The sequence below is a fragment of the Hemitrygon akajei genome, unplaced genomic scaffold (assembly GCF_048418815.1).
Source record: "Hemitrygon akajei unplaced genomic scaffold, sHemAka1.3 Scf000046, whole genome shotgun sequence".
Lineage (NCBI taxonomy): Eukaryota > Metazoa > Chordata > Chondrichthyes > Myliobatiformes > Dasyatidae > Hemitrygon > Hemitrygon akajei.
This window is the reverse complement of record NW_027331932.1, coordinates 1,414,476-1,435,724: the sequence shown is the minus strand read 5'-3', so window position 1 is coordinate 1,435,724 and position 21,249 is coordinate 1,414,476. Positions and strand designations below refer to the sequence as shown.

The 21,249-nt window shown below is 50.0% G+C and overlaps 1 protein-coding gene across 1 annotated transcript; it reads left to right on the top strand.

Annotated features, from left to right (window-relative positions):
* The first annotated feature begins 3,342 nt into the window (after positions 1–3,342).
* Positions 3,343–20,944, top strand: LOC140720723 (oxidized low-density lipoprotein receptor 1-like). Its single transcript, XM_073035554.1, has 6 exons — positions 3,343–3,411; positions 5,263–5,376; positions 7,090–7,257; positions 12,280–12,422; positions 13,597–13,661; positions 20,818–20,944. Exons 1-6 carry the CDS (start codon positions 3,345–3,347, stop codon positions 20,942–20,944), a joined length of 684 nt encoding a protein of 227 aa, XP_072891655.1. The 5' UTR covers positions 3,343–3,344.
* Positions 20,945–21,249: the final 305 nt, after the last annotated feature.

The window sequence follows — 21,249 nt, the reverse complement described above, 5'->3', positions numbered from 1 at the left end:
GTTGTTTTGTGTGAGAGGGCTGCGGAATTCGGGATCATTGCGCGATTCCCAAGGAGGTGGGATCGGTACAGAAGAGAAGCTTTGCACCTAAAATGGTGGCAAACTGATATCCGAGCGGGCAGATTTGCCAGGGCTGTACAGGAGGGTTTTGGGGAGAGATGTTAAACTGGAGTTGCTTGGGGGTTGGATTCAGAGTCCCCAGAGCAGATAGCAGAGTCGATGTGGGGACAGATTTGCCAGGGCTGTACAGGAGGGTTTGGGGGAGAGTTGTTAAACTGGAGTTACATTGGGGTTGGATTCAGAGTCCCAGAGCAGATAGCAGAGTCGATGTGGGGACAGATTGGCCAGGGCTGTACAGGAGGGTTTCGGGGAGAGATGTTAAACTGGAGTTGCATGCGGGTTGGATTCAGAGTCCCAGAGCAGATAGCAGAGTCGATGTGGGGACAGATTGGCCAGGCTGTACAGGAGGGTTTTGGGGAGAGATGTTAAACTGGAGTTGCATGGGGGTTGGATTCAGAGTCCCAGAGCAGATAGCAGAGTCGATGTGGGGACAGATGTTGCAAAGACCTCAGACAAAGGCAGGAATCAAAAGCTTGAACGTGATGCGACTGACGTCACAGAAATGCGTATATTTCAAGACTGGAAGTTTTCTGTAAAGGCAGAGCAATTCTTCTCTGAGGGTCACAAAGCTGCTCATAATATTCCGAATTAGGACTCACCTCTGTCTGTTAAAGTCGTAAATATTCTAAAGGGATTGGGACAGGCTAGGTGCAGGAAGATCGTATCCGTGTTGTGGAAGTCCTGAACGAGGGTGTCACAGTTTAAGGATAAAGGGCAAGCCTTTTTGGAACGAGAGGAGGAACAACTTCTTTCACACAGAGAGTGGTGAATCTGTGAATTCTCTGCCACAGGAAGTAGTTTTAGGCCGGTTCATTGGCTATATTTAAGAGGAAGTTAGGTTATGGCCCTTGTGGCCAACGGGATCAGGGGTATGGAGAGAAAGAAGGTGCAGGGATCTGAGTTCGATGATCAGCCATTATCTCACTGAATGGCGGTGCAGGCTCGAAGGTCCGAATGGCCTACTCCGGCACCTATTTTCTATGTTTCTATGTTTCTAAAATTAATTCCTGGCAATTATATTCCTGCCCTCTGGAAATGAATGCTAACATTCGATATGCCTTCCTCACCAACGACTCCCCGTGTAAATCATCCGCCAGGGAACCGCACACGAAGATCCCGAATTCCCTTGGCGCCACAGCGAGAGATTTTCTCACCATTTAGAAAATCGTCTATACTTTATTTCTTCCAAAGTACATGAACATACACTTCCCCACACTGTTCTCTATCCGTCCATTTCCAAGGAAGAAAATAATTGGCCTGCTGAGACTAAAGGTGAAAAGTGACAGCTAACCCCTCACCGGGTAGTGAGAGTGCCGAAACCTGGAAGCCTGTAGCTGTTTATTCGGGAACATGACACATTTGTGTCTGCCTGAATGTGTTGGGCCCAGTGTAGATCCTCAGGGATGATGACCCCCCAGATTCCCAGGAGCTTCAAATCAGAGGATAGCGGCAAAATGCGGCCATTTCACCCGTCGGGTCTGCTCCAGCATCTGATCTTGGCTGATCCACTTCAGTCTGAGTCCCAATCAAACTCTGAGTTAAATATGCCAGGTATCATCTGCTCCACGGCCGCCTGAGAGGGTGAGAGAGAGAGAGAGAGAGAGAGAGAGAGAGAGAGAGGGAGAGAGAGGAGAGAGAGAGAGAGAGAGAGAGAGAGAGAGAGAGTAGAGAGAGAGAGAGAGAGAGAGAGAGAGAGAGAGAGAGAGAGAGAGAGAGAGACGAGAGAGAGAGAGATCTATCCCAGAGCAGATAGCAGAGTCGATGTGGGGACAGATGTTGCAAAGACCTCAGACAAGGGCAGGAACCAAAAGCTTGAACGTGATGCGACTGACGTCACAGAAATGCGTATATTTCAAGACTGGAAGTTTTTAAATGAAGGCACAGCAGTTCTTCTCTGAGGGTCACAAAGCTGCTCATAATATTCCGAATTAGGCCTCACCTGTGTCTTTTAAAGTCGTAATAGTCTAAAGTGATTGGACAGGCTAAGTGCAGGAAGATCGTATCCGATGTTGGGGAAGTCCAGAACGAGGTATTATAGATATCTATCTAGCTATAGCTATCTATATATATAATAGATAGAGAGAGATGAGAGAGAGTGAGAGATGAGAGAGGAGAGAGAGCGAGAAGAGAGAGAGAGAGGAGAGAGAGAGAGGAGATGAGGAGAGAGGAGATGAGAGGAGAGAGAGAGAGAGAAGAGAGAGAGGAGAGAGAGGAGAGAGGAGAGAGACGAGAGAGAGAGAGAGAGAGAGAGAGAGAGAGAGAGAGAGAATGCCATGGAATAAGAAGCAGGGCGAGATTCCCCACTGGACGAGGGAGGGGTGGAAACCCTGTGGATGGAACGACTTTCAAGGGGAGGTGTTACTTCACTCGGAGGAGGGTGTGGGCTCACTCACCGGTGTGGTGTTCGGGCTTTGACCCGGGCTCGTGGCTTCTCACGGACTGAAGGCCTGGAGCCCCGGCGATCAGCAGGAATAGTCCAACACCAAAACCAGGAACCAAAGGTGGATGCATATCTCCCGGGAAATACAGGCTCTGTATGAGAGACACAAATCCCTCCGACACTCCCTCCTGCCCTCAATCTTCGCCCTTCCATTCATATTCTCTTTCTCCTCCTATTTCTCTTCTTCTCCAAATCCTTCGTCTATCTTCCTCTCCTCCTTCCCTCCCCACGCATCTCTCTGTACTCTCTGTAGCGCGCCCTCACTCCCTCCCTTCTCCCCCTCCCTCTCCTCCACTCTGCCTCCTGTCATACCGGCTCTCCATCCCCCTCTCTTTCTCCCGTTCACCTCCTCCTTACTCTCCCTTTCCCAATCTCTCGCCGAAACTCCTCACCCTCTATTCTCTACATTCCTCCTCCCTGCTCCTGTTTTCCCATTACCTTCCATCTCTCTCCACACACTCCCCCTGCTCTCGCCCCTCTACCCTCTGTACACTCCCGTTCACCTCTTCTCCGCTGATCCCTAATCTTCCCCTCTGTTCACTCCCCCCTCTTTCTCCCCTCTCTCAATGTTCTCCCAACACCCACCACTCTAACCTCTCTCGACAAGGCTGTCCCACGTCCTGAAACTCTCTGCCAGTCTTCACTTCCTCTCCCTGCTCTCGGTTCCTCTCTTTATCAGCTGTCCACCTGGTGTTTGCTGTTGTCGGTTTGACCGCCTTCTCATCACGGGTTTCCTCTGACAACGGTCGTTTTCAGCTCAGAGACACAGAGAGTCCTGAACAAGATGGACGAGGGCAAGACTTACGTGAATGTGAAGTTCGGAGAAACGGGCCCACAGTCTCCTTCCAACGGTGAGTGGGGCTGGAAAACGGAGGGGGAGTGCTCCATTCTGTGTTTGATCCCGGGTGTGTGTGATCGGACGGGGAGGGCGCCTCACTGACTCTCACTGTTCTGTCCCCAGCCGAGCCTAATGTATCGTACGTGGAACTTAAACCCTGGACCCTCTCTGTTCCCCGGGTCCGGGCAGGTGGAGGTCAATTTCATCTCTCTCAGTTTGACTGTATTTAGCTGATGTGTTCGTTCCTGACATCTCAGTAGAAACGCACAATTAACCCTAACGATTAGTCAGAGGGAACCCACGAACCCATTACGTTCACTGTTCTGTCCCCAGCTGAACGGATGGGAGAGGCGATGATGGAGGAGCTCTGTTGGATGGTTGGTGATGAGCCTGCACTCGGGCAGGGGAGTGGAGACCGCGCCAGGGAGGGACGGTATAGAGGGAGTGCTATGGAATAGTATGAAGAGAGCGTGTTGTGGGAAGTGTCGATGAAGAGAGGATGTCATCGGCAGGGCAGTGTGGAGTTTGTACCTCGGGAGGGGTGTTGAGAAGGGAGTATTGAGAAAGGGGCGCTATAAGGATGGGCAGAGGGTAGGAAATACAGAGGGAGGACGGATGAGGATAGAGGACAAAGGGGCTCTGTATAAAAGTTTACCCTAATTCCACACTTCCTTACCTCATTCTCTATTCCCTCTCTGCATCTTCACCGCCCTCTTCCCCTCTCCCTCTTTCTCCTACTACCTCAATAACTCTGTCCCTCTTTCCTTTCTCCTCCCTCTCTCTGTCTTTCATAGGCTCTTCTCACTTTGTCTCACACCTTCTCTCCCTCTTCTCCCCTTCTCTCTGGAATTTCACCTTACTCCCTCTTGCCTCCCTCCATCCCTCAACCCTTTTGCTCCCCTTTCTTTCCCTCATCTCTTTCTCCCCACTCTCCCCTTCATTGTTTCTCAATCACTCACTGCTAAAGCGCTCTACCGTCTCCCTTCTATCACACCACCCCTCCCCCTTTCCTCGTCCCGTGACCTCTTGCCCATTCTGTCCCCACACCCTTTCCTTCCTCTTACCCTTTCGCTCTCTTAATGTTCATACCCTCTCGCTGCGCCCCCAATTTTCAACTCATCCCCCACTCCACACACTCTCAGACGGGAAGTAGGGTGGGGAAGATGAGGCGAACTTTAGTGAAAGGGGCTTCGGGTATTTGCCTCATTGGGTACTCTTCCAAAGAAAGTACGACCGGCACAGAAGAGACGGTTTCAATTCAATGTGAGTTGCATTGCAATCCAACCATACATGAATATCCACCAATACAGTCAAACGAGTCTGCGTTACTCCAGGACCCAAATGCCAAACACAACACCAACGGCCACACAATGGCACAGAACCCTCAAAGATAACAAGCAAATGCAGAATATCAGACAAATGCATTCATACAATATGTATGGATTTCATATGTTATTTCATATGTATTTCAGGCTGAGGGGAGAGTTGATACAGGTCTATATCATGACGAGAAACAGAGATAGACCAGGCAACCGGTGCATTTCTCCCCCAGAGAGAAATGGCTAATACCGCGGAGTGGAAGGGGTGAGGGAGTATCTTTGCAGGAGAGGTGAGGGGCGAGGTTTTGTTTACACAGAGAGCGTGGGTGACTGGAATGTGCTGCCAGGGGTGGTACTGGAGGCAAATCGATGGAGGCGTTTAATCGACTCTTTGTCATGCACGTGGGTGTACAGGGGTTGGAGGGAAATGAACATTGCATGAGGAAAAGAGAGTGATTTGAACACAGAGGATAGAAAGAACAGGGCCGGTTAGATCAGGGAATATGACGATGGATTGACAAAGTAAAGGAACGATTTTTCCACAGACGACATGGGCAGTGAAGGACCCAGAAGGAGAGGCCGATCAGACCCAACCATATGGCTAATCTGCGTTTTAACAGCGACCCTCATTATGACGGGTATCTGCTGGAGGATTCATGGTGAGTTTCACTCCGGTCGCAATGACCAAACCGCAAAGAATAAAAATGGCCACATTAACAGCGGCACATTCCCAACATTTCCCGGGAACACCCTTCACTGTGATACCAAGACACCGCTCACTGTGTTACTGACGGGTCTCTCAGCATGACCACGAGTCACCGTGACATCGACACAACGCCCACCAACACATCCCTCAACATGATACCGACATATCCCTCAACCTGATGCCAACACAGAACCTAACGTAATAACGATTCAACATAACACTGACACGCCTCGACGTGGTGCCGAAGCGTCCCTCACTGTGACTTGCACACATCCCTCATTGTGACACAGACACGTCCATCTCTTTGAAACCGACTCATCTCTTATCATGACAGCAAAAACAACTCCACCGAAACACCGACATAACACTCACCGTCACAAAGACACATCCCTCACCGTAACACCGACAAGCCCTCAGAGCGTCATCCACTCAGTCCTCACCGTGACAACAACACTAAACTTACTGTGACAACGACACATCCACCGTGACAAAGATATTTTTTCTAATGTAACACCAATTCACCAAACACTATGACACAGACGCGCCTCTCACTGCTACACCGTCAAACGTCGCACTGTGACCCCGACATATCTCTCACCGTGACATAGAGATACACCGCGATGTGACCTGGTACACCTCTCACATGGACCCAGAAACACCTATCACAATGACAGCTACACGTCTCTCACTGAAACACCGACTCGGTGTGACAGGGAATCAACTATCACCGCGATACTGACGCAGCCCCCATCGTGACACCATCAAAAACCTCGCTGGTACCCTGATATAACCCGCAGCGTGTCCCTGACACGTAGCTCACGGTGGCAGCGACGCCCCTCACTGTGCAACCAGCATCCTTCACCGTGACACTGACACACCACTCTCCGTGACCCGCTCAGTAGCGTGACGCTGACACACTATAAACGCCAAACATCCTTCACCATCTCAGATCACCTCTTACCGAAACAACAAACTCCTTTGGGAAGAAAATCAGGAGATGAGCAGGACCATGTTGACTACCAGTCCATGAGTTAAACTCAACTTTCAATCAACTTTGAGACAATTACTCACACCTCACCCTGACATAGGCAAACCCCTTACCGTGATGCCGACACATAAATTCACAATGACACCGACATAGTCCTCTTCATCACACGGACACACACCTCAGCGTGACAATATCCCACACACCATGGTCATGACATGTCTCTCACGGTGACACAGACACATTCCTCTCAATGAGACCAGCACCCACACATTATGCAGATACTCCACACACCGGCAGACTACCAGACCCGCCTCTCTGACATTTCCCTCGTCGTGACTTCCAGATACACTTCATTGTGTCCCGGTATACCTCTCGCCGGGTCACAGTGACACCGGCACGTCCTTCACAGCAACTCGGACATGACCAGCGCTGAGGCAGTGAATCGGTCATCACAACGATACTGACACAGACCCCATTGTAGCAACAACAAAACCTTCACCAGGGCATTGATAACCCCTCAGAGTGACACAGACACGCCACTCATGTTTCCGATGACGCCTCTCACTGTGACACACTTCACCGTGACACTGACACAACACTCTCTGTGACCTGTTTGGTAGCGTGACGCTGACTCACGTGTCACTGTAAACGCTAAACATCCTTCGCCATCTCTCTCAGTATCACAGATTCGTCAGTCGAACGAAACATGCCACCGAAACTCTAATCTGTCCGATCTTAAACGAATGCACAACGATCTCCGTCACCAGTTCACTGAGATGGAAACGAAGTACAGATCTGTCAACGAAACCAAGGATCAAATCTGTGGATTTTTGACCAGCAGAAGAGGTGAGGCATCATCCCCCTCTTTCACCCGCTCCTCATCACAGGGCAGGCATGGAGAGAGGAAGCGCCACTCTTCTCTTGACATTACGAGTGTGTCAAGAGTTGGTTTAGAGGGTGATTTACTCTGTGTTTGTCCCGGTGTGTGTGTGATGTGCCTGCGTGGAGGAAGTTTCACTCTATGACTGAATCCAGGAGAATGTGAAGGGACGCTGTGGAGGTGGATTCACTCTCTGTGCGACGCCATGAGTGTGTGTTGGGAATGTCTGGTAGGAGCTTCACTCTGTGTCTGACCCCGGGAGAGTGTGATGGGACGGTGTGGAGGGAGCTTCACTCTGTGTCTGACCCCGGGAGTGTGTGATGGGATGGTGTGGAGGGTGCTTCACTCTGTGTCTGACTCCGGGAGTGTGTGATGGGACAGTGCAGAGGGACATTCATTTTACGTGACACCGGATTGTGTGACTGGATGGTGTGGAGTGAGTCTGACACCGTGAGTGTGCCATCGCAGGGGTGGGCGGAACTATGCTTAGTGTGAGAACACGGGGGGAGTGTGATGGGACCGTTCAGAGAGAGATTCACACTGTGACTCGCCAGGAAGTGTGTCATGGGACGTAAGGAGGGAGATTCACACTGTTTTGAACTCGGGAATGTGTGATGGGAACATGTGGAGGCAGCTTCCCCCTGTGTCTGTCACTTTGCTCTGTGATGTGTTGAGAAGATGTGGAGGGAGAATCACTCTTCCTATGAGAGAACGGGAGAGTTTATAAAACGAGCAGTTTGAGATGGGGGGGGGAGGATTTCTTCGGCAGTTTGGACGGGACACGACTGCACGAGCGCGTGAAAGTCTGCCTCTGAAGCAGCGGGAGAGTTAAAAAATGAACAGATTAACAGGGCAACGGGCAACGGAGTAGTGGGAGACAGAGTAGGAAGGGTTTGGCTCTAGAGGCTTCCACGAGCAGAGACTGAGGACGAACTTGCTTGCAGTGACGTAAGGCCGGGTAAGCTCCTCTAATTAATTTAATTAGATTAAAATTAGGTAATGGAGGCAGCAGTTAGGGCAGTCAAGTACTCCGTTTGCAGAATCTGGGAAGTCAGGGCGAGTTCTGTTGTCCCTGATGACTACACCTGTAAAAGGTGCATCCAGCTGCACCTTCTAACAAACCGAGTTAGGGAACTGGAGATGGAGCTGGATCAACTTCGGATCATTCGTGAAGCAGGGGCAGAAATAGACAGGAGTTTCTGGGAGATAGTCACCCCTAAGAGTCAGGAGACAGGTTGCTGGGCGACCGCAGAACATCCCTGTCGCCGTTCCTATCAACAATAAGTACACCGTTTTGGATACTGTTGGTGGGGACAACCGACCAGGGACAATTTGCATTGGTCACGTCTCTGGCACGAGGCAAGGCCCTGAGCTCAGAAAGGAAGGAGCAAAAAGAAGAGAGCAGTCGAGATAGGGGATTCAATAGTTAGGGGGCAGATAAGAGGTTCTGTTTGAGAGATTGAGAATCTCGGATGGTCTGTTGCCTCCCCGGTGCCAGGAACCGTGATGTCTCGGAACGAGATCTGAGCATTCTCAAGAGGGAGCGTGAGCACTCAGATGCCGTGGACCATGTAAGGATCAATGACGTGGATGGGAAGAAGGAGGAGGTTCTGCAAAGAGAGTTTAGGGAGTTTGGTACAACATTTAAGGACGGGACTCCAGGGTTGTAATGTCAGGATTGCTACCAGTGCCACGTGCCAGTGAGGCTGGAAACAGGTGATAATTCAGATAAATACGTGGCTAAGGAGTTGTTGCAGGAGGGAGGGCTTCATGTTTCTGGACAATTGGGTCTTGTTCCAGGGAAGGTGGGGCCTGCTACGACGGGACGGGTTGCTCCTGAACAATAGGGGGACTAAAATCCTTGCGGGAAGGTTTGCTAGCGCTGCTGCGGTGGATTTAAACTAGATTTGCAGGGGGAGCGGAACCAGAGTGATAGAGCAAATAGTGAGGTGGAAAAGGATAAAGGTAATCAGAGAACTGCTAGTGCATGGAGCAAAGCCAGATTTAACATATAAAGAGGCTTTGAGGAAAGAGAAACAGAATAAAGAGTATAAATGTAGTAAGGTAGAAGGGATAAAGTGCGTGTTCTTCAATGCAAGAAGCGACAGGAACAAAGGAGATAAACTGAGAGCTTGGATACCTACATGGAATTACGATGTAGTGGCGATTACAGAGATGGCTGGCACCAGGGCAGGATTGGATTCCCAATATTCCTGGATTTCAGTGGTTTAAAAGGGTTAGAGCGGGGGAAAGGGGGAGAAGGGGTGGCGTTAATGGTCTGCAATAACACTACAGCTACAGAAAGTGTGGCTAATGCAGCAGGATCCTCCTTTGAGTCAGTATGGGTGGATGTCAGGAGCAGGAAGGGAGCAGTTACTCTACTGGGGGTATTCTATCGACCTCTTGTAGCAGCAGAGACATCGAGGAACAGACTGGGTGGCATATTTTGGAAAGGTGGAAAAATAACAGGGTTCTTATCATGGATAACTTTAACTTCCCTAATATTGATTGGCACCTGATTATCTCCAATGGTTTAGATGGGGCAGAGTTTGTTAAGCGTGCCCACGACGGATTCCTGTCACAGTATGTTGATAAGCCTACTAGGGGGAGTTCCATATTGGATCTAGTATAAGGATTTAAAGCTTGATCTTGCGGGTGGGGATTGGGACGACGTATTTGCAGGGAAATGTAATATGGATGTGTGTTTGATGTTTAGGGATCTCTTGCAGGATGTTAGGGATAAATTTGTCCCGGTGAAGAAGATAAAGAATGGTAGTGTGAAGTGATAAGTGCGGTGGAAAATCTAGTCAGGTGGAAGAGGGCAGCATACATCGGTTTATGAAGCAAGGATCAGATTGGTTTATTGAGGAATCTCGGGTAGCAGGAAATTAGCTTAAGAAGGGGCTGAGGAGAGCACGAAGTGGGCATGAGAAGGCCTTGGCGAGTAGGGTAAGGGAAACTCCAAGGCATTCGTCAATTATGTGAAGAACAAAAGGATGACCGGTGTGAAGCTAGGACCGAATAGAGATAAAGGTGGGAAGTTGTGCCTGTTGGTTGTGGAAACGAGCAAGGTCCTCACTGAATATTTCTCTTCGGTGTTCACGAATGAAAGGGAACCTGATGACAGTGAGGGCAATACGAGCGAGGTTGAAGCTCAGGACCATTGCTGATATTAAGGGAGAGGAGGTGCTGGAGTTGTTGAAGTACAATAGGACGGATAACTCCCAGGGGCCTGACAGAATAGTCCCCAGGCTGCTCCACGAGGCAAGGGAAGAGATTGCTGAGACTGGCTCGGATCGTTCTGTACTCGTTGTCCACCGGAATGGCACCGGTGGATTGGAGGGAGTCGAATGTTGTCCCCTTGTTCAAAAAAGGAAGTAGGTGTAGTCGAGGTAATTATAGGCCTTACGTCTGCGGTGGGAAAGATGTCGGAAAAGTTTCTTAGAGATCAGATCTACAGGCATTTGTAGAATAATAATCTGATCAGGAGCAGTCAGCATGGCTTTGCGAAGGGCAGATCGTGTCTTGGAAACCTGTAAAGTTCTTTGAGGAGGTGACCAGGCATATAGATGAGGGTAGTGCAGTGGATGTGATCTATATGGATGTTAGTAAGGCATTTGATAAGTTTCCACACGATAGACTTATTCAGGGAGTCAGAAGGCATGTGATTCCAGGAGGTTTGGCTTGCCTGCAGAAAGCTGTGTGCCGTGACGGAGGGAGTATTTTCCGATTGGAAGTTGTGTCTAGTGTTGTTCCAAGAGAATCGGTTCTGGGAACCCTACTGTTCGTAATTTTTAATAACGACCTGGATGTGGGGGCAGAAGGGTGGTTTGGCAAGTTTGCAGACGACACAATTGTTGCTGGTGTTGTGGATAGTGTAGAGGATTGTTGAAGATTGCAGAGAGACATTGATAGGAAGCAGGAATGTGCAGAAGGTGTTCAACCCGTAGAAGTGTGAGGTGGTACACTTTGGAAGGACAACACCATGGCAGAGCACAAAGTAAATGGCACGATACTTGGTAGTGTGGAGGAACAGAGAGGTCTGGGTTTACATGTCCACATATCCCTGAAAGTTGTCTCACAGGTTGATAGAGTATTTAAGAATGCTTATGGGGTGTTGGCTTTCATAATTCAAGGGATAGTGTTTTTAGAGTCGCGAGGGAATGATGCATCTCTATAAAACACTGGTTAGGCCACACTTGGAGTACTGTATCCAGTCTGGTTGCTTCACTATAGGAAGGCTGTGGAAGCATTGGAAAGGCTACAGAGGAGATTTACCAGGATGTTGTCTGGTTTAGAGAGTATGCGTTATGAACAGAGATAACGGCAGCTAGGGCTTTACTGTTTGCAGAAAGAAGGAGGATGAGAGGAGCCATGATAGAGTTATACAAGATATTAAGAGGAATAGATAGAGTGGCCAGCCAGCACCTCTTCCCAAGGGCATCACTGCTGAATACAAGAGGACATGGCTTTAAGGTAAGGGGAGGGATATTCAAGGGGGTATTAGAGAAATGATGTTTACTCAGAGAGTGGTTGGTGCGTGGAATCCACTGCCTGAGTCAGTGGTGGATGCAGATACACTGGTGAAATTTAAGAAACTGCTAGGCAGGTATATGGAGAAATTTAAGTTGGGGGATATATGGGAGGAAGGATTTCAGAGTCGGTACAACATGGTGGGCCGAAGGGCCTGTTCTGTGCTGTACTAATCTATGTTCTATATCTGTGTCTATTTGACGTGTATGCTGAGGTATTTTCCTCCGGGAGTGTGTGATGGATGTTGTGGAGGGATATTCACTGTGCCTGATCCTGTTAATGTGCGATGGGACGATGCTGGGGGCGGGGAAATACTCTTTGTGCCTGACCTCAGGTGAACGTGATGGGACCGCATGACGTGAAATTCACTCTCTGCCACCCACGGGTGTGTGTGTTGGAAAACAGTGCAGGGAGATTCACTCTGTGTATCACTGTTCCTTGTTCCTGATTTCCAGAGCAAACCTGTTCCGAGAATTGGGTCACAAATAAAGACCGGTGTTATTACGTTTCCACGTTTGTAACATCTTTCTACAAAGCGATTCAAGATTGTTCAAACCGAGATTCAAGGCTGCTCGAAATCAATTCAAAGGATGAAGCGGTATGTGTCACAGCACGAGAAGATCCCACAGAAACAAAGGAATCATCACACACTCCCGGGGTCAGACACAGAGTGAATTTCCCTCCACAGCGTCCCATCACACAGTCCCGGGGTCCGACACAGAGTGAATCTCCTTCAACACCGTCCCATCACACAGTCCCGGGATCAGACACAGAGTGAATTTCCCTCCACAGCGTCCCATCACACATTCCCGGGGTCAGACGCAGAGTCAATCTCCCTACGCACCGTTCAATCACTCACTCCCGGGGTCAAATACAGAGTGAATCTCCCTCCGCACCGTCCCATCACACACTCCCGGGGTCAAACACAGAGTGAAACTCCCTCCGCACCGTCCCATCAGACACTCCCGGGGTCAGACTCATAGTGAATCTCCCTCTACACCGTCCCATCACACACTCCCGGGGTCAGACACAGAGTGAAGCTCCCTCCACACCGTCCCATCACACAATCCCGGGGTCAGGCACTGAGTGAAGCTCCCTCCACACCGTCCCATCACACAATCCCGGGGTCAGGCACTGAGTGAAGCTCCCTCCACACCGTCCCATCACACAATCCCGGGGTCAGGCACTGAGTGAAGCTCCCTCCACACCGTCCCATCACACAATCCCGGGGTCAGGCACAGAGTGAAGCTCCCTCCACACCGTCCCATCACACACTCCCGGGGTCAGGTACGGAGAGAATCTCCTTCCACACTGTCCCATCACACACTGCCGGGGTCAGGCACAGAGTGAAGCTCCCTCCACCACCGTCCCATCACACACACCCGGGGTCAGGTACAGAGAGAATCTCCTTCCACAGTGTCCCATCACACACTACCGGGGTCAGACACAGAGTGAATCTCCCTCCACACCGTCCCATTACACACTCCCGGGGTCAGACACAGAGAGCATCTCCCTTCACACCGTCCATCACACACTCCTGGGATCAGACACAGAGTGAATCTCCCTTCACACCGTCCCCTCACACACACCCAGGGTCAGACACAGAGTGAGTCTCCCTCCACAGTGTCCCATCACACACTCCTGTGGTCTGACACACACTGAAGCTACCTTCACAGAGTCCCGGAAGAGATTCCTGTTGTAATCAACTGAGAGAAGCTCGGTATCATAGTTTTCGATTCTTGGCATTAATACAGTAAATTTAAATTTCCCAGAACTTTGTAACCCGCAACCTTGTGGACCAAACCCGTACATACTGGATTGGAAAATGCGAAAACGGGTGAGATTTGGACTGATCTGTCGGGTGAGAGTTGGGTATTGTGATAGTCCTGACGGGAGAAAATAGAATTCGTTTACAGTCTGAAGTAGTTTTGAGGAAAAAGTGAGGGGTATTGGGATTTGTTTGTATCTGTGTAGGGGGTCTCATTTGAGGGCCGACACATATCTGCCAGGGGAAGGACAGGGCAGTGTTAATATTTCGGAAAATGGCAGGGGGCAGTCGGGAGAGATCAGCACACAGGGATTACTTTGGTACTGACGCATGTCAGTCAGGAGAGCGCGGTGCAGTAGGATCATTTTGGAGATAGTCACCGGGCTGTGAGGCGAGGAAGCAGCAGCGGGATTAGATCAGTGAAGGACTTAGATCGCAGGGGCGAGAGTAGGACAACTGCATTAGTTTGGAGAACAGTACAGGGCGAATGGCACACAGTGAGTTAAAGTGATTAGTTCGGAGCTAGTCGCCAGGCTGTGAGGAGAGGGAGGAACAGTGTGATTCGTTTGCTGAATGACATAGATCTGAGGGAAAAGAGCTGGGCAGCGGGATTAGACGGTGGGACAGCGGGTTTCGTTCGGGGACTGAAACAGATCAGAGGCGAGAGGGTGGTCCTGTTCGACTCGTATGGGGACTGACAGAGGAATCTGGTGAGGAAGCGGTTCGGTGGGATTAGTTTTGGGTCACAGGATTGTGGGGTGACATTGGGACCGTGGTGTCTGCCTGGGTACTGACACAGGGCCGTGGGGGGGGGAGGGTGGTTGAATGGGATGAGTTTGGGGACTCACGCAGGCAGTTAGGAGAGATCGAATTCATGGGATTAGCTTGGGGACGGACTTCACTCGGGTCATCTACTGAAGCTGTTTTGTCTCTGTTGAAATTGTTTAACCCTCCTGGATAGCAATGTGGACTGGAGTTTCCTGTACAATGGGTCCTCTGGAACGCCCGCCTGCAGTCAGTGCGGAAGGAGTAACCCTTGTGATCATGATCGGAGTTTCATCTGCGAGAGGTCGGCACCTTTGTTCCCGGATATTCCTGAAAAGATCCAGGGTCTCTGTCAACAGCCAGTGGAGTCGACGTGAATCTAGTGACTACCCCCATTTTCTCCTCCTTCTCTCCCCTTCACTCTCACTCCTAAATCCTGTCAAATTCGCTCCTCACCCTCTCTGCCCCTCTCTCCTACTCCATCTCCTCCTCTTGTCGCAACCATATTCTCCCCATAAGACACTGACAAATCCCTCTCGCCATCTATCCCCTTCATTCTCGCCATTTCCCCCGTCCCGTTCTTCCCCGCTCCCTCTACATTTCTCTCTACCCCCTCTCCTCCCCTTATTTCCTCGAACTTTCTCCGCCCGCACTTTCTCTGCTCCCTCTGCCCACCTCTCACCTCTCTCCCCTTCCCTCCCCCAGGCACTCTGTACCTCCCCTTCCCGTTCTATCTAAACCATCCGTCTCTCTGATCTTTCCCTCTCTTTCTGCTTTCCATCCACTCTCACCTCAATCCTGTGCCGTCTGGTTCTCGATAACCCAATCCTGGGTGAAAGTCTGTGCGCATTCCCTCTGTCTCTGACCTTCTCAGGTTTATGTAACTCTGTAAATAAACAACTGCGCTCCAGGGAACGGAGTCCCAATCTTCCATCCCTCTCTCCATAACTCAGTCCTCCGAGTTCTGGCAGTATCCCTCTAGAACACCCTGTACAATATATCCAGTTCACTGACATTTTGTCCTAAATCAGGGCGGCCTGACCGACGCCTTGTCCCACGGCAACGTGACCTCCCAACTTCTGTATTCGGTGCCCTGATTGCTGAAGACCAGCGTGCCTAATGTCCTGTCCGCCCTATCGGATGTTTTCCACAGGAATCTCTATCTGAGTTATTATCTGAAACTTATAAGGCCTGAAATTAGTTCTTTTGAAGCATCAGCACGGCGCAAAGATGTACAATTAATGTAAACTGCAAATAATAATAAAAACCGCAGAAATGTCGTGTTAGTGTTGCTGCATTGAAAGATGTGATGGCTCAGGGGAAGAAACTGTTCCTGAATCTCTGTGTGTGGGTGTTCTGTCTCCCGGAGCTGTCAAATACTCCTCCTACAATACGACGTCCAATCCCGTTATCATTCCCGTGAACCCTCTCCAATGTCTCACATCCCCTGTGAGATAAGCGATCGTGACCTGCTCAGCAAACTCCGAAGTGACCTCACCAGTGACGTATTGATCCTGAGAATGACGTCCTTGCTTTTACGTCCCAGTCCTCTCGAAATGAATGCTGTCATCGCATTTGCCTTCCTCACCGCCGGCTCAAGCTGCAGGTTAAACTTCTGGGAAAGCTGCACGAAGTCTCCCAAATCCCTCCGCACCGCAGATTGTTTTTAACCCTTACACACTGTGCCGCTCATGTTTTACCCGTTCTGACATTTGACAACAGTAAAAAGACCCTGAAGGTTTATACTTTTCTACAGGTGCTACAAATGTTTGTACATTGAGGCTGTTCCGGGTCGAATTTGACCCGTATCTATTGAAATGGATTTTAGATCTCTGAAAAATTATTTAAATATTCATCATCCATGTATTAACGTCAGATATGCTATTTGTACATACTAAATAGATCTGCGGTTCAAACTTTGTATAGACACATGTTATTAGGGGATTCTTGGGCCGGCTCAAAATAGACCCAGACCATTCTGTGAATGTATAGAATATAAACAGGTTGCCTGGGTTAAAAAATCCCTCTCTTTCGAAAATGTTCTCCGATTTTATTTCTTTTTTTTTAAATTGCATGACCATCCGCTTCCCGGCACTGTATTCTATCAGCCGCGTATATTCCCATTCTCCTAATCTGTCTGAGCCCTTCTGCAGCCCCCCTGCTTCCTCAACACACGCTGTCGCTCGGTAACGTTGCTGCCGAATGTGGTTTCCGGATGAGGGAGTCTATCATCCCGTTGCAGAGGGACGGTCACCAGCCCGGGATTTGGAGTCGGTGATTAAAACTTGGAGCACGTGCGCGCTGAATAATCCACATCCTGTCACGCGCACTCACAGTGTCCGGGACAGAATTCCAGACGACTGGGATGGCGGAGTGATGGGGTTTGCTGAGAGGGGAGAATGCGGGTGCGGGGGAGGGGGTGGTTGAGCTCTTCTTTTGACTTGGGTAGTGTGTGATGCGATTGTGCGGGTTTTGAGCTGGGGAGTTGCAGTTGAACGAAACAATATTTCAATCGTGAGTGTGTGAAGGGATGGGGAACAGGGAATTCCTTCTGTGTCTGCACCAGAAAGAATGTAATGGGACAGTGTCGAGGAAGAATCGCGTGTTTGACCCCGGGAGTCTGCCATGGGACGGTGTTGAGGGATCTTAACTCTGTGTCTGACCCCCAGAGTGTATGATGGGACAGTGTGGAGGGGTACTCAGTCTGTGTCTGACCCCGGGAGTGTGTGATGGGACGGTGTGGAGGGAGATTCACTCTGTGTCTGACCCCGGGAGTGTGTGATGGGACGGTGGGGAGGGAGATTCATTCAATGCTGACTCCGGAAATGCGTTATACGACTGTGAGTGGGAGCTTCACTCCTTTTCCGAAACGTTGAGACAACGCGGAGGGAGCTTCAATCCTTGTCTGACTCCGAACTTGTGTGATGTAATGTTGGTAAGGGAGCTTCACTCAGTGTCTGCCTCCGGGTGTGTATGATGGGATGGTATGGAGGAGTCTCGCTCAGGGTCTGACTGACGGTGTCAGAGACTCATATATAATTTCCCCTTGGGACAGCCTCCAATCAGAGTTCGGGAGCGGGAAATGTGTACATTATAAACCAGTGCCTCGCGTTTGTTTGAACAACAACCAATCAGCAAGGCGGGTCCATCAGCAAGAGAAAATAAATTTGAAACATAGGAACATAGAAAACCTACAGCACAATGCAGGCCCTTCGGCCCACAAGGCCCGACCTCAAAAAAATTACTAGGCTTACCCAGAGCCCTCAAATTTTCTGAGCTCCATGTACCTATCCAAAATTCTCTTAAAAGCCCCTATCGTATTCGCCTCCACCACCGTTGCTGGCAGCCCATTCCACGCACTCACCACTCTCTGAGTAAAAGACTTACCCCTGATATCTCCTCTATAACTACTGCCCTGCACTTTAAACCTGTGTCCTCTAGTGGCAACCATTTCAGCCCCGGGAAAAAGCCTCTGACCATCCACACGATCAATGCCTCTCATCATCTTGTCGTTATACGATGACTCTCTCAGGTAATATTGGGAGGAAAATAGACCGAATGTTCAGTTCGCAGGAAACTGGGTGACAGTCCGGAGATTCAAAGGGGTTAAGCATCCAGGCACAGTACAACGTCCCCCAGTGGCCAAGCGGCTCAATAACAGGTATACCAGTTTGTATGCCTCTGGGCGGGATAGACGGGTTAAAACAGGGGTGTCAAACTCATTTTAGGTCACGGGCCGGATTAAGCAAAATGCAGCTTCATGCGGGCCGGATCAGTCGGACGCGTGCGAACGCAGCTTTCGTTGCCTCCGTTTTTTCAGCCTGCTCTCATGTGTCTCAGTCTCTGCTATAACTACAAAGTGTTTCACTTTTCAAATTCCGTTTCTTATGAAGAAGACTGCCGAGCAAGACTGCCGAATAAACACTAAAAACCCTGAAAACCTGGTACCTGAATAAACTCAGCATTAGCCATATCATACGCCATAGGCGCTTCGATTACTGGGGCCAGCTTTAATAGTAATTAGATATTATCTCGCGGGCCAAAGATAATTCCACCGCGGGCCGGATTTGGCCCTCGGGCCTTGAGTTTGACATATATGGGTTAAAATGATGAAGTCGAGATATGTCTCGGAGGTTCAGACGACACATGAACATCCATGGATACAGCCGAACGAGCGTGCGTTACTCCAGAAACAAGGTGCAAAGCGCAATATCAGCATTCAAACGCGGAACAAAGCACAAATAATATGGATAAAATAGAAAAATACCAACGGAGCTTGGGGCCCTGGGTTAACTGAATGCCTCGGATATCTGCACTCGACCACAACATAGCCTGTCTTCTGCCGAGCGAACACTGGGGGGCAGCACAGACTCCTGCCTGGAGGCCACGCCAAACCTGCCTGCCGTGCGCAGATCCTTCACTTCCTCTGCCAGCGACCGGCTCTCACAGTTTACACATCAATTTAAGTTGAATTGAGATCTCAGCGGGAATTTTTGCCATTAAAGATGGGTGGGGTGGACAGTAAACTAGAGATACAGGGGGGTAAAAACCGTAATGCCATCACAGATAGAAGAAAGCTTGTTGGAACAGATGTTGGCCTCAGGCCTCAGATGAAGTCAGGAAGCAAAAAGTTGAGCCTGCTGTGGTTCATGTTCTGAGCTGCGCAGGTTTCAATGCAGTAAGTATTGTACTAAATGCAGATGAGCTCAGGGCGGGGTTCAAAGTCTGGAAGTATGAGATTGTAGCCAGTAGTGAGACTTGGTTGCAGGAGAGGCAGGACCGTTAGCTTAATATTCCCGGTTTCGTCTGTTTTAGTCGTGCTAATGATGTTTGATAAGAATAATGGGATGATTTGAAGTACGGAGGGATTTCAATGCAGGGGATTGGGGCTCACACACTGTGGATGGGGAAGAGAGCCGGGAAACCAAGGGGCGGAGCGGATAGGAGTTGGGACTGGGTTTGACGTTTCGGAGAGTCCTGATTAATTTCTGACGTTCCGTTAAAGGAAGTGTGCGGGGGTCTTTGGAGAGGATAGAGAGTGGATTCACCAGAATGCTGTCCGGAATAGAGAGCACTGTCTATAAGAGGTGGTCAGGATTTTCGGTTTCTTTTCTAACGAGCGGCGAAGGCGGAGGGGACAACTGGCAGAGGTTTATCTCACCAGAACAGACACAGATGGACCAGAGAGAGGGTGATGTTACACCCAGGATGAAACTGTCTCATACCAGAGGGCATGCATTAAGGTGAGAGGGGTAAGTTCAAAGGAGATGAGGTTGACAAGTTTTTTATTCGCACAGAAACTGGTGAATGATTATGCTGTGCTACCAGAGACGGTGGTGAGGGTAGATCGATAGAGGTATTTCACTGGCTCTTTGACAGATTTGCAGGGAATTGAGAGAGATGGTCGGCAGAAGGGATTTACATTAATTAGTATATCACAAAATTGCGAGCCGAACGGTCTCCTCTGTTCGGTGATTGACGTTCACTGCTCTACAGGAGGGTCAGGGAGTGTTTTGAACTCATGGGATGGGAAACACAGGGGGCGGGGTAGATGAAGGAATATGACGCTGCATTGAGAAACTCAGGGAACGACCTCTCGACATAGGCAGTGAACGATCCACACAGCCTTCACTACTACACAGACACACCCCTCACCGTGACACCGACACAGCCCTCACTACTACACAGACACACCCCTCACCGTGACACCGACACAGCCCTCACTACTACACAGACACCCCCCCTCACCGTGACACCGACACAGCCCTCACTACTACACAGACAACCCCTCACCGTGACACCGACACAGCCCTCACTACTACACAGACACTCCCCTCACCGTGACACCGACACAGCCCTCACTACTACACAGACACCTCCGTCACCGTCACACCGACACAGCCCTCAACGGGACACGAACGCGCCCCTCATCGTGACTCCGACACACCGTCACGACCTTCACCGCAGCAGGGACACAGTCCGCCCCGTATTCATAATTATCTCCCTCTCCACGCGTCTTCCGCAACTTCGTCTACCTTCGCTCGCCTGCAGTACTCCCTCTCTCCATCACAAACACCCTCATTTACGCCACTCCCGGCCCCGTCACCGTCCCTCCCTTACAAGCTGACCCGTCTTCGTGACACACTCCCTGTCTGCACAGTCTCCGTTATCTCCATTCGTCCCACCGCCACAACCCGACTCGGTGCCCCGCTGGATCCCCTGAAGGTGCAGTGAGATTAGTCTGGATAATGACGAGGGGTCGTGGAGAGTGATCGGTGCAGTGGGAATAGTTTGGAGTCTGACGTGGGGCTGCGTGGAGATCGCGGTGTAGTGAGATTAGTTTAGAGACTGACACGGGCCGTGGAGAGAGTGGAGTAGTGGGAATATTTCCAGAAAACTCTCTTGGTTGCCAACTGGATCTATTTTGCTCCTGTTGAGATTGTCTCACCCTTTTTGATAGGAAAGTGGCCTCTCATGTTGTTTACAAGATGAATTCTGGAAAGTTCGAATTCACCGAATGCAAATCGACCAGGAGGAGTTCGTCTTGCAATCGTGATAAACACCGTTTCAACTACGAGACGGAGTGAGCGGTGTTGCCCTTGACGGGACTGGCTGAGTCTACATCCCTCTGCAGTCCCTGGCCACCCTGGGCGTCGTCGACGCCACACCAGTCGGTGATGCGACTGGACAGAGCGACACCCAGCGGACATCCATAGAAATTTACTCGTGTTCAATGAGAGACCAAATCGGCACAAACCCCTGACGTCACAATATCTTCTGTGGCCAGGGAGTTATGGATGGTGTCAACCCAAGTGCAGAGTAAGGTCTGGAATTAACTCAGACTTCGACTCAAAATAAACGATGCCGGTAACTACATCCAAAGTGTTAATCA